Here is a 13,182-nt window from a genome sequence, read left to right on the forward strand (position 1 = left end):
GTCTAGTCTGGCTATAGAGCTCTCTTTAACTGAGGAACCCAGGTTGAGCCCTGGACCAGGAAGAAGGGAAGGAAGCTGCCAAGCAGGTTCCTACTGCCTCTACAGGGCCCTGTCCCTCCTTCAGGGAAGGGTACACCCTGCCCTGTGGGGTCTCCTTCCTTTGAGAAAATATGTAAATGAAGGAGAAACCTTTGAGGTGAAGGAGGTACAAAGGGCATTTCAAGATTTCTTGATGCTATACTATTCCCCAGACAGGTGCTCTGATGATTCATGCAGGCAGGCAGTCAACAAAGACTTACTGATTGCCTGCTATATGCCAAGCATCAGGGTAAAGGCCAAAGAAAACTGGGATGACCCAGGAGTTAGGTTTCTGTCCCTAAGAGCATAAGCTTCTGGCCAGGAACCACACACTGGTTCCTTCTGCAAATACACTAAGTCCATCACAAATGAGGCTCCAATAAGTACAAGCAGAATTCAACCAACTTCAGCACCTCTGCAGATTCCATGGGAAGGATCTTGGCTCTGGTGTCAGATTGGGATAAAGTACAGGGTACCCACCTTGCCACCTAGTTCTACATGGAATGCAGCTGGTACCTTTAAGCTGGCTGGACAGAGAAAGGTAGTGGCAGGTAACAGACCTAGAAAGAGTTATCAAGGGGATGGGACTTGGGACCAGCCCCATGTGTATCCTGAGGGAAGCTGGACAGAGATGCCAGAGAATAGAGAGGCTCTGAATCCTGGTGGGTTGCCTCACTCTTCCCTGCCCCCAAATGGTGAAAGTGGGGGATACGTGAACAGGATGAGGCTTTTCTTCAGCTAGGTATACTAGGCATTATTTTATTCTTTTTCATTTTATAGGCACATAGTATGTCTTGGGAAACATACTGAGCTTTTCTGATTTGTGAAACAGAGCTAGCTAATTGCACACCCATCCCACAGGTGTACACAGGCTTGTGGTGAGGATCCCCTGGGTTTGTGATGGCAAATATTTTGAACATGCCTAATATTTGACGGGTGTGCAATATCATTATGACTACCAGTAATCTGGAAAGAGTTCACATTTTGAAAAGCCTAAACTTCCAAGCAGTGACAATTATCTGTAATCTTCATACTAATGAATTCCAAGGAGCCTCCAAGCAGGATTACCAAGGAGATAGGGTCTTACCTGGAGGAGGCCGCCCATCATTTATATTAAATGCTGTGGCAAATATCCCAAAGGGAAATGCCCCAATTCCAAAAGACATCTGGAAGCCACCATCTCCAAATCCAAATCCTTGAAATCCCTGTGTGAAAGAAGTGCAATTCAGAAGAACAAATACATTTCTCCTGCACCTGTCAAACATGTCACCTGCAGGTGGCACCTGCCTTTCCTCCCTATCCTCTGCCACCTGTTTCCAAAGGGGGAGGGACATCTTTTCCTCCCATCTAGACCCCAAGGCAGAGGAACCCTGAGGTTCCCCTAAGGAACCTTGGTCCCGCTAGCCTTCAAGGAGTCCCAGCCAAGGAGTTGTGAATGCCAGAAAGGCCTGGTCCTGGTCCAAAGTAAAACAGTCTGCTGATGCGAGTCAGGGTTCTTAGAGCGCCAGTTTTTTCCCCAGAATCCCACACTAGTCAGTAAAATTTTCTACATGCTTTATAATAGCAAAATTGGCAACAATCTGTACACACACATTATTGGTAATAGCAAAAAAGTGGAACCCTAATTAACCGACAATGGAGGTCATGATCAAAATCTTGATACATGCTCTCTAAAGACCATTATGTTGATAGTGCAGCAACACAGAGAAGCTCTTGTGACCAAGTTATCAAACAAAACTGAACACTATGGTCACAAGTACATGACAACATGTAGGTATGTGAACAAGATACAGGTAAGTATTTTCCCTCAAAATTTTCTTTTAATATTTTTACAAAGAATTTTAAAAAATGTAAAATACTTTTTCTGATTACAAAAGTATATATGCTCGTTATAAGAAACTTATACATTAGAAGAATAGTGGACATAGAAAGTCAGAGGTCTCTTCATTCACCATTTCAAGGCCATGCTCTCTCCAATAAACACTGTTACCAGTTTGGTGTATTATCCTCAGCTTTCCCCTCATAACATGTTCTACACTACATCGTCTTTCATATGAAAAGACTCAGTAAAGGGGCACCTAGGTGGCTCAGTCGGTTAAGCATATGACTTTGGCTCAGGTCATGATCTCATGGCTTGTGAGTTCAAGCCCTACGTCAGGCTCTGTGCTGACAGCTCAGAGCCTGGAGCCTGCTTCGGATTCTGTGTCTCCCTCCCTCTCCCCCTCCCTTGCTTGTGCTCTGTCTCTCTCTCTCTCTCTCTCAAAAATAAATAAACCTTAAAAAAAAAAATAAGATTCAGTAAGAATTACAACACTGAATAAGCAACCCATTTTTTACCTTGACCAAGGTCGCACAGCTTGTAAAAGGGGTAGAGTTTAGACTGGAAACTAGGTCAATATGATCTGAAAACCCATGCTCTTAATTATTGTGCACATCTTACAAAAATTTTCTCTCCTCCCCCACATCCCTGGGTAGATCCTTAGAACAAATGATTAAAAAATAATAAGAAAATTTACTGGGTCAACTGCTCTCCACAAAGAGCTCACTGGCCTTCATTTGTGAGTCTTTTGCAAGTTATGAAAGTGGCTGTTCCTTATCCCATACCGAGCAGCCTGGCATCCAGCTCCAAACTTCTTGCTGGGTGGCACTACCTATAAAACCTAACAGCAGATAAACTAAGAGAACAAATCTACAGAGAAGAAAAACAACCAGTTTTCCATCTCCTCAGTATAGAAATGCCTCCTATTCAGACCCAGCATGGTTGAGTCTGAGGGCTCCTGGGACCGAGGCTGCCTTACCCAGAAAAGTGCAACTGTTTAATCAGGAACTACCACTTCATTGAGTGCAATCCCGAGGACTGACCTTCTGGCCTCCCTTTTAGCAACATCTATACAATCCCCTAAGTCCTTACATTTGGTGGGTATATGTTCTTGGGGCAAAGTAGACAAAAAGCATCACTGGTGGCTGTGGGTGCTTGTATATGCTGGAGGTGTGCACCACAGTAATTAAGGCCAGGGCCTCTGGCTTCCTGAGGTTAGGAGCCAAAGTTCTGCTGAGAAACAGAGCCTGGAAAGGTTAAGGTGATATTACATGGTAGTCAAGGGGTAGCGCTAGGTCAGTATGTCCAACAACCTATGATCCTAATTCTTTTGGAGAAATGAAAAACTCTTGTGAGGACCAAATTATCAGACAAAACTGAACACTATGGTCACAAGTATGCTCAGGACAATATGCTGGTAGGTGGACAAGATATAGATAAGTATTTTCCCTCAAAATTTTTCTTTTAATATTTTAATTTAGAGAAATAAAAATATACTTTTTTGGGGTTCTGGTAGTATGGATAAGTATTTTGCTTTTAAAATTTCTTTAGGGGTGCCTGGGTGGCTCAGTCCGTTAAGCATCCGACTTCAGGCTCAGGTCATGATCCCACCGTTCAGGAGTTCGAGCCCCAGGTCAGGCTCTGTGCTGACACTCAGAGCCTGGAACCTGCTTCGGATTCTGTGTATCCCTCTCTTTCTGCCCCTCCTCAGCTGCACTCTCTCTCTCTCAAAAATAAACATTTTTTAAAAATTAAAAAAAATAACATTTAATATTTTAACTGAAAATTTTAACACTAACATCAGATTTAAATGAGCAAGTTTTTTGAGCTAGTGATTCTTCTATGAATTTGTCCTGGTAAAATAACCACAAACCTGCTAAAAAATGTATCTATAAGTTCATCAGAGTATTTTTAAAATAAAAAAAAGAAACAATTCAATGTTCAACAAAGGATCAAATAATGTTAAGTTCATACAACTAAATACTAAACAGCCTTTAAATAAAATATTACTAACATGTAAAATCTCAAGATACATCGTTAAAAGTCTCCCCTTCTGATATAAACTCTGTAAGTTTATCTCTGCTATGTTCACTGATCTATCACCAATGCCTAGAATAATGCCCAGCATAGAGAAGGCACTCAGAATGAATGAAATTTTAAAAAGAGTTACAGGAGCAAAATACTGTAAAAAAAATAATAAAATATATGTATACATAATATATCTATAAATACATGCACATAAAGAGATTTACAAAATTTATAGAATAGAAAATAGACCAAAATATTTCCAGCAGTTTTTTCTGGATGGTGTGATTTTAAGTGATTTTTTTCTTCTCTTTCTCCTTTATGTATTTTACAATTTTTCCTTTACTTTTATAATCAAGGAGAAAAAGTGTAGGGCCAAGATGGAAACTTCTAAAGCCATGAACTCATTTCTAGAGGCTTCTCCTAGAATGTTCCTCACCCCTCTGTTCTCTGGCTCTGGCCTCTGTCCTTGAGGTCGGGGAGGGGTCTTCTCTCTGAAACAGAAACATTGTAAAATAAATATTATAAAATGTTTACAGCTGTTCCTTGAGTGGAGTGGGAGCTCTTCACCAACAGGGTAAGGTCCACTGTGCCTAGCGTACGAACTTATGCCAAATTAAACCAAATCCTAACCTTCGTTCTACTTGCAATGGTTTTTTCAACCGTATAGAAAGCCAGGGAGAAAATTCACATATAAGATGTTCACCATATTGCACTATAGCCTACTCCTCTCACAGAGAGCCTGGCTCAGACTGGTTATGAACGCCAGCCAGACACCCTCTCTGAACCTGTGTAACATAGGGGTCATGGATACTAAAAATCCCAAATCCAAACTGAAACAGAGCTGAGATTCAGGGTCTCTCTGATCTAGCCCTGTTAACTTCAGCTTTACCTCCCATTATTCCTTGGTAAGTACTCTGCACTATGCTTTTTGCTTCTGGGTTTAGTCCCTACCATCATTCATCCCCAAAATACTAGACTAAGGGTTTGCTACCCATTAGGCACTAGGCAGGATATGACCAATACTAAGCCTGTGACAAACCCTACTCTTAAGGTGCTTATGGTTTAAATGGGGGTACACCGATCACAATACAGCATGAGAAGGGACTTCTTGAATAGAGGTATCAACTACCTAGGGTGGAAGCATGGATGAGAGCAACTAATGTGGGGAAGAAGGGTCACTTCAAGGAGGGGGTAACTTCAGGCCTGCTCATTAAAGACAGATAGAAATTACTTGAGGAGGAGGGTGTTGAGCAGGCCCAGGGAGGGCAGAAGAGGCAAAGGGAAAACAAATACAAAGGCTCATGAATGTGAAAGGGTAAGTTCCTTTAAGAGAGGTCCAGTATGTCTAGGTACAGGGTATGCTGGGGTGAGGTGGGTTAAGAGGAGGTAAGAGATACCGCTGGGGAGCTTCGGGGTGTGTGAGTGCATACATGTGTGTGCATGCATGCACCAGACTGAGACCAGCTCTCAGAACTTGTGTCTGTAGGAAGATCCACACATACTTCAAACTCTGCAAAGCTTTCCAGACCTCCTGTCTCCTCCTTCCTCTATACTTTATGTATCACTATTGCAGCAACCCCCTCCTTGCAAACTCTCCTGCTGGACACCCTGCTTCCAAAGCTGCTATTTCACAGCACTCTGCACACTTACAATTGTAATACCTTGTGTGCTGCCTAGCACACTGCCTGCCCACTGGCAGATGCTCAGTGTATTACAGTCCAGTGAGTGGCAACTTGGGCTTCCTCCCTTCCTGACAGACTGCCATCTGGATCCTAAGTGCCTCAAAACTGAGGGTAAGTACTTAACAAAGGGTGGGGCGAGAAGGTGCTGAATGGAAGAGAATTCCTGTCCAAAGTAAGGAGTGGGTGTAAGAGGCCTCACCTGGGGTCCTGCTGCCCAGTGCTGCCCCTGCCATAGAGGGGGATGACCTTATCTCGGCTGATGCCAGCTTTGCAAACTGGACACACCTGTCTGTTAGGTCTGGTCTCCAACCACTGCAATCAGGAAAGAAAAATGCATGAATGGCGCAAGAAGCCCACCTCAGAGCAGTCAGGGTCAGAACAATATGGACCAGAGGCCACAAACTGGAAACACCAGCACTAGCAGGGAACACTTCAAGGAGCCCAACTCCTGATTCCTACTCCTGGCACTCAATAAATATCTACCAGTGGTGAAATCAAAATTGCTTTTAAACACCATCATAAATTAAACAGGCTTCCTCATGCATCATGATCTCTAGTGGCTCCCAGCAATATAGCAGGAAGGAACTGCAAGCCTGGAGCTGTGTCAAGGAGTCTGACTGACCCAGCTGGTATAACAAGCTTTAAAATCTCTGCATTCCTCAGTAGACCAACTGTAAAAAATAAATTTTTCTGTGATTTCTCATTTTTACAGCATTTCCTCAACAACTTTGTATCCCAGGCATCAACATCTGAACATAACTTGGCCATTTTCTGGTGATTTACTATGTGCTAAAAGACAGACTTTGCTTATTATCTAAATTTGTTGTTTTTTAATGTACTTTCATTGATTTTTGCACTCAACTACTTCTTTCAATACTAAAAACACTAGAATTCTATTTTGGGTTTCCCAAGCTCTTTCACTAGTTGTAAAGCATTTTGCTTAACCTTCTCTAAAACAAATAAAAATGATAAGAACATATTATCTGTAGTGTCTTCGTAGACATTAAATAATTTAATACATATATATTTTCTCAGAATTTATCTTAGAACATAAATTGTATCTTTAGATCCAATGATATAAAGTTTATTATATAAATGTGAATCTAAGATTTTGGGGCCAAGGAGAAAGCATTTAGTGATTTTATATCCCACTTCCTTTATCTTACTGTTGAAAGCTTCAAAACTTATGTGTTATGTGCTCTTTATAAATTTACAGAAGACATGTTCTACCAGGTTCCTCTGGAGTCAGAATGCACAGCTCCGAACATAGTGGGAATCCCTCTCTTGTTTCCCCCGCTCCTTCCTCCTACCTGAATTCTGAGGCTCTAGAGGTCTGGAACTTCTGTCCTCCCCCAATGTTCCCAAGCCACCTACTACTATGGGGTTCTGCCAACAACCATGGGGACAGTCAGCGCACAGTAATCATCCACAGCCAGTTGTAAATGCCAGGCCCTGCTCTGCCTCACCAAGCATGTGGCTGGGTCTTGGTGAATACTTACTAACTGGTTTTCATAATCATCTGAAGCTAGGAAAACAGATTTTCTCCCCTCTCACAAAAGCTCCCTGTTGAGACCAAAAAAATTTCCCTCTTTTTAACATTTTCATAGTTGATATGTAGGAAATACTTTTTGTAGAGGCCAAATCTCAAAAATAAACACCTAACATACTATCAAATCCAACCCAATCTACAGATGGAAAATTGTGAATCAGAGAGGTGGTGGCCTGCCAAGGCCACAAAGGCCATCAGTACAGTCAGGACCATCCCAGGTACTCCACTGACCCCTTCATCGGTAGGCAGATGTATAAAGAGGGTTGGGGGTAAAGCAAGCAAATGAACCCACAAACAGGGGAGATTGCACCTTCTGACGGTAGTCTCCTGAGACTAGGGGTGTCTTGTGCAACCATAGCTGATGAAAGACAAAGTAAAATGAAATGTATCTTACCTGATGTAAACATGGCCAACTGCCAGAGTCCCCAGGGCACCAGTCATCAAGGAGAAAGAGAATGGGGGTAAAGAGAGAAAAATGCTTTCATTAGCAGAGACACTGAGGGTGGGAGGAGTTTAAAACTGGGACACAAGGTGGAACTGTGGAGTACTGCAATCCCACCGAGTGTCTGTGGGGAATCACTAGTATCAGAAATTAGAAAAGATTGGGCTAAAATCACAGGAAAAATGAGGCAATACAGACAAGACCCCAGTCTCTACCCTTGGGATCCTACTTGTGAAGGACCTCCAGGTCCCAGACCATCCCAGACTCAGCTTCTCTACAAGTCAACCTTTGAGTGGTTGTGGCATCTGAAGGAATCCAATAAAAGCTAAAGACCCTTTGTACAGAAAAAAATTCATGGAGGCATTCTCATATATACATGCATACCTAAGTCTCACAATGTGTGACTCTAAATCTGGTTTAACAAAATCCTCAGGCTGTCCTCAACCCTGAGTGCTCTGCTGGCAGGAGGTAGCTTATAAATTCAAATCTACTATAAAAACATCTTTAAGTAATAAAAAGCATGGGGATGCTGCTTGGCAGAAAGGGCTACCTTCAGCTTATATGAGCTGCACTACAATGAATTGCTGCCCAGTCTCTCATTTTTCAAATGAGGAAACCAAACTCAGAAACATGAAATGACTTATCTACGGCACCAGGACTAAAAAGTAAGCCTCCTGACTATTCTATCACCCAGCACTAGGTGCAAAACAAGACATTTACAGAATTGAAGGAAAAGTTACTCTAACTCCAGATTTTTCACTTTTTCTCTCTTGATTCATTCATCCAACTAACAAATATCCACTGCACACCTATGAGCCAGGAGAGTGGAAAATGTGGACATGGTTTCTGTCCCTCATAAAACATGACTCCTCTAGCCAAGTAAAATTTGGACTCAGAGGATAATTCCTTTCCCAGTTCCTGAACCAGTTTAGCCTCACAATCCAGATATGCAATCTCACTGGATATAACAGACACATCTGACATCTGACTCCCACATTAACCTTGCAGTACCATTCCAAACTGAGCCTAAGGCACCTCAAATCATGGCAGATCTCCCCTAGCAACTTCCCTTAAAGGCTGTGGGGGAGAAGTGAAAGTAACTTTCCTTTAGGGGAAAGTTCAGAATTATAACAAAGATGGTGATCACTTCCATTTATTAAGCAACTATTGTGTGCCAGGCTGTGGCTGACAAGCTTTTCATTTATTAATATTACTGGAGGGTCATATTAACCTATGACAAAGTATAATTATCTCTTCATTGCACAGATGAGAAAACTGAAGTACAGAGAGGCTGGTAGATTTGCTCAGGGACAAACCACTCTAATTGGAAACATCTGTTTCATTTTAGAGTCTGTGTTCTTTCCAATGGTACCTTCATTTAGTTCTTAATTATGACACTCATTTCAAGTCCTGGTTATATGATTCCCCAGAGAATATCCAATTTCTAGGAGACAATAGTTTCTGCATAAAACTTAATGATTAGGGCAAGAGCTACCAGAGCAAAATCTGCCCCATTCTATTTATTCACCAATAAATTTATCTTTGTCACTGCTGCCAACTTAAACTCCCTTAAATACTGCTTAAACGTCCCTTTCTTCACACCACTTCCCTGCTCAAAAATATCCCACAGCTTTATGTCCTCAATCAAATCTGGGTTTGATAATCTGGCCCAACCCTCCCTTAACCACTCTTGTTTCCTAACACTTCCCAGCCTCCCATCCCCAGAAGTGTTTCCTAACACTTCTCAAACCTCCCATTTGAGGTATACAGCAGCCTCGGGGCCTCAAGGTCTCATATCTAAGAGTGCATATGTCCATCCCTAGAAAATGCCTGCATTGGAGGGCACATATTCTTTGTCTTATCTGTCATTCTTACCCCTCCAGTTACTCCAATTCACTCTTCCAGGTCAAGTTCAAAATCAAGAGAGAAGAATAAAATCTCAATATTTACCCAGAATCTCAGAGCCAGGAGGGGCTTCTATAACGATGGAGGCCAGAATGAAACTAACCCTGCCACTTCATTTTGATACATGTAAAATATAGCAACAATTATTAGGATCATCTATTAGGATCAACACTAATACATAGTATTTACTGTGTGCCTCATGTTCTTCTAAGCTTTTTATGTATTTAGAGTCATTTGATGCTGCTCACAAACAACCCTGTAAAATGAGACAGAGTGTGTGTAAGCATCTTGCCCAAGGTCATCCAGTAGGAAAGTAGCAGAATCAGGATTCAGAACAAGGAAGTCTGGTTCTACTGTCCTTGCTCATAACCACTGTACATACTGCTTCTTTGCTCAGCACAGCAAGTGGCACATAGTAACTGCTCACTAACTGGTGAGTGTTTTCATTTCAGAGGTGGGGGTACAGAGTCCAGAGTTGGGACATGATTTGCCCAAGGCCACTCAGCTCATCAGCAACAGAACTGGCATAAGAACCCAGGCCTCCTGCTTCTTGGGCCTGATTGTATCAGGAGATCCAAAGTGGGTGGGAAACCCTTGTTCCAAAGCTGCCCAGGGCCACAGGCTTTCAAAACTTAGCAGTGTGTCTTCTGGGGTGGTGACAGGGATACTGACCAGAAGAGGTGGCCACACAGGCTGATGACGGCGTCCTTGGCTGTGTCCAGGCAGATGTTGCACTCGAAGGTGCTGTCCTGCCCTCCACTCTCACCAGCACCATTGCTGCTACCACTGGGCCCCCCTGCACTGGAGTTCTCAGGGGATGCAGAGGCCGAGGGCCCCTTGCTTGCCATCTTTGGCTGTCAGAAATGGAATGAAGATTCTCCCCAGGAAAATCCTGAAAGACAGAGAGTCCTTGATTGCCCATTTCTACAGCCCACTCTCCCTAGATTCCATAGCAATACCTCCATTGTTTCTCAGTTCTGAAGTTCAGATTATGACTGGACCCCTAAACAGACTTCGCAGAGGCTACAGAGGATGACACTCATGGGGCACCACCCAGAGAACAATGACTCAGATACTTTCATGAACATGGACTAGAATGTACCACACAAATACACTGCACAAATACACAGCATCCTCCTTCCAGATGGTTCTCCAGAGGAACTGACAACCTTTCCCACATGACCCTACATTCTCCCAGGATAACCAATCCAGGTAACAAATATGTGCTCGATAAAACTGAATGTGCACAAGCTGTCCTTTAACTTTAGACTGCAACTATATTGGCGGGTGAATCGGGTTAGGCCAGAAAAGTTGTGACTGGTATATGCCAGAATATAAGTGTAACTGTGAAAGGTTAGGAAGCTAAGAAGAACCAGAAAGGCCATTCAGCCCAATGTCTTTGAAAATCTTTTGCATTCTGCCTTCTATCGGGTTAAAATACTATCTACTTTGGGGTGCCTGGGTGGCTCAGTCGGTTAAGCGTCCGACTTGGGCTCAGGTCATGATCTTGTGGTTTGTGGGTTCGAGCCCTGTGTTGGGCTCTGTGCTGACAGCTCAGAGCCTGGAGCCTGCTTCAGATTCTGTGTCTCCTCCTTTCTCTGCCCCTCCCATGCTCATGCTGTCTCTCTCTGTCCAAATAAACGTTTAAAAAGAATTTTTTAAAAATACTATCTACTTTATTTGGTCTAAATCTATCAACTCTTTAGACTCAATACATTAAAAAAATTTTTTTAATGTTTATTTATTTTTGAGACAGAGAGAGACAGAGCATGAATGGGAGGGTCAGAGAGAGAGAGAGGGAGACACAGAATCTGAAACAGGCTCCGGGCTCCAAGCTGTCAGCACAGAGCCCGATGCGGGGCTCGAACCCATGGACCACGAGATCATGACCTGGGCCGAAGTCGGACGCTCAACTGACTGAGCCACCCAGGCGCCCCTAGACTCAATACATTTAAAGAAGAGATTTATGTCACTGCTGTACATGGAAAACCAGTATTAGTTACCATAAGTGAAAGACAACTACAAACATAATGATAGAAAAGCTGTTTATCCGCATACTGAGATCATCTGGCACATACAATGTGTTGGGCAAACTTGATCTGGTCCAATCTCTTTAGGAAACTGCACCCCAAGACCTGTCCTCTAACTGATGAATATGGAGCTAAGACCGGGACTCATGACACCCAGTCTGTATTCAAACCATTGTACCACCATAGATTAAGCTGGCCAACAAATGCTAGGAGAAAGACACTATTGTTCAACACTGCCTCCAAATAAAAGAACTTGCCAGAAGCTGAACACAAAGAAGGACAAAACCAACACCAACCATACCCAGAAATTCTGGGTATAGATTAAGAATCTGTCAAGAGCCTGGTCCAGCCACCCTCACCACCCTAGCAATTCTAAGTAGGAGATGCTGGCTGGTAATCATAGCCAGAAAACCAGCAGCTTGGATGCTGACTTCAGTTGAGCCTCCAGCTTGCTAGGTGTTTTGGGAACCTCCCTTCTCCTCTGTGGCCAGTTTTTTCATCTGTAAACTGAGGCACTGGACTACATTGTCTCCTAGTTGTTTCCTTCCAGCTCTAAGACTGCCATCCCAGGTCATCTCATCCACTCTCTCCAAAGCAGGCAGCCCCACCACAAGTCTGGGACTCACCACTGGAGTACCAGAAGACTGTTCTGATTCCAGCTTCCAAAGTTCAAAGAGATGTAAAGACCAAAACGCCAGTCTTCTCAGACCAAGAAGCCTTCCTACACACCACCAACTTAGAACTCTGGACTCACAAGCACCCTCCTCACGACAGCAGCTCAGTGACTTGAGCAGGGAGAGGAAACCAGCTCACCACCACTTTTTCACATAGTTACATCATTTTACATAATGTCCCAGAAGGGCAGCTGGCTGCTGGCAGCACCAGTGCCTCACTGGCCTCAGCTCCAAGTCCTTCCCCCTGACCCAGTGCTTCTTTCTCTCCATATACAAGTGTTCTCTCCTTCTTAGGATGGAGCGTGCTTCTGAGGGCCATGTTATGGCCTTCACATGTCGTTCCAGCTCAAGTACCTGACAGGTGTGAGTTTCTTTAAAATATATTTACCTTTTAAAACTAAGAACTGTGTATACAGAAGTAGAAAGACAATCATAAAGCCAGGTTCACTGATCAATCTTAATGATAGTCTCCTGCTGTAATGCAATAGGAAGTACATATCACCAACAACGAAGCACTCTTAATACATAGACTCTAATCATATCTCTAAAATAAATGACCCACTTACAGAAAATATGGGGCATAGATGCATGTGTTTAACAACTCCAGGAGGATGCAATCAGCAAATCCAGAATGTGGGACTTTTCATAGGGCAAATAATCCAAGTTCTCCAAAAAATAAATAGCATAAGTGGGGCGTGGAATTCTAGATTGAAACTTGAGACATATCTGCCACTGGAACTGTGTGGATCTCACTGGAACCAGGTTCAAACAAACCAACTGTAAAAAGACATTTGTGAGATGACTGCCAAAAATTAGATTTAGGCTGGATATTAGTGGTATTAAGGAATTATTATTAATTTTATTGAGTATGATAATGGTATTGCATAATTTAGAGAAAATATTCATCTGCTAGAAATCCACACTTAAGTATTTATGATGGAATGATATTTGGGATTGGCTTTAAAATACTCCAGG

General features: G+C 42.8%; 1 protein-coding gene across 3 annotated transcripts in view; it reads right to left on the reverse strand.

Moving 5' to 3' along the window:
• RNF185 (ring finger protein 185) overlaps positions 1–13,182 on the reverse strand; it is a 37,113-nt gene that overhangs the window by 3,265 nt on the left and 20,666 nt on the right. For 2 of the 3 annotated variants that reach the window (XM_011287752.4, XM_045041632.1), the window contains exons 2-6: positions 10,176–10,395; positions 7,551–7,569; positions 5,807–5,919; positions 4,362–4,416; positions 1,166–1,283 (exon numbers count right to left, since the gene is read on the reverse strand). In XM_011287752.4, the coding sequence (XP_011286054.1) occupies positions 1,166–1,283; positions 4,362–4,416; positions 5,807–5,919; positions 7,551–7,569; positions 10,176–10,351 (481 nt within the window). In that variant the 5' untranslated portion in view covers positions 10,352–10,395. Of the gene's footprint in view, positions 1–1,165; positions 1,284–4,361; positions 4,417–5,806; positions 5,920–7,550; positions 7,570–10,175; positions 10,413–13,182 lie in introns of all 3 variants that reach the window. The other variant, XM_019814761.3, reaches the window with a different exon arrangement.

This window comes from Felis catus, chromosome D3 (assembly GCF_018350175.1).
Source record: "Felis catus isolate Fca126 chromosome D3, F.catus_Fca126_mat1.0, whole genome shotgun sequence".
NCBI lineage: Eukaryota > Metazoa > Chordata > Mammalia > Carnivora > Felidae > Felis > Felis catus.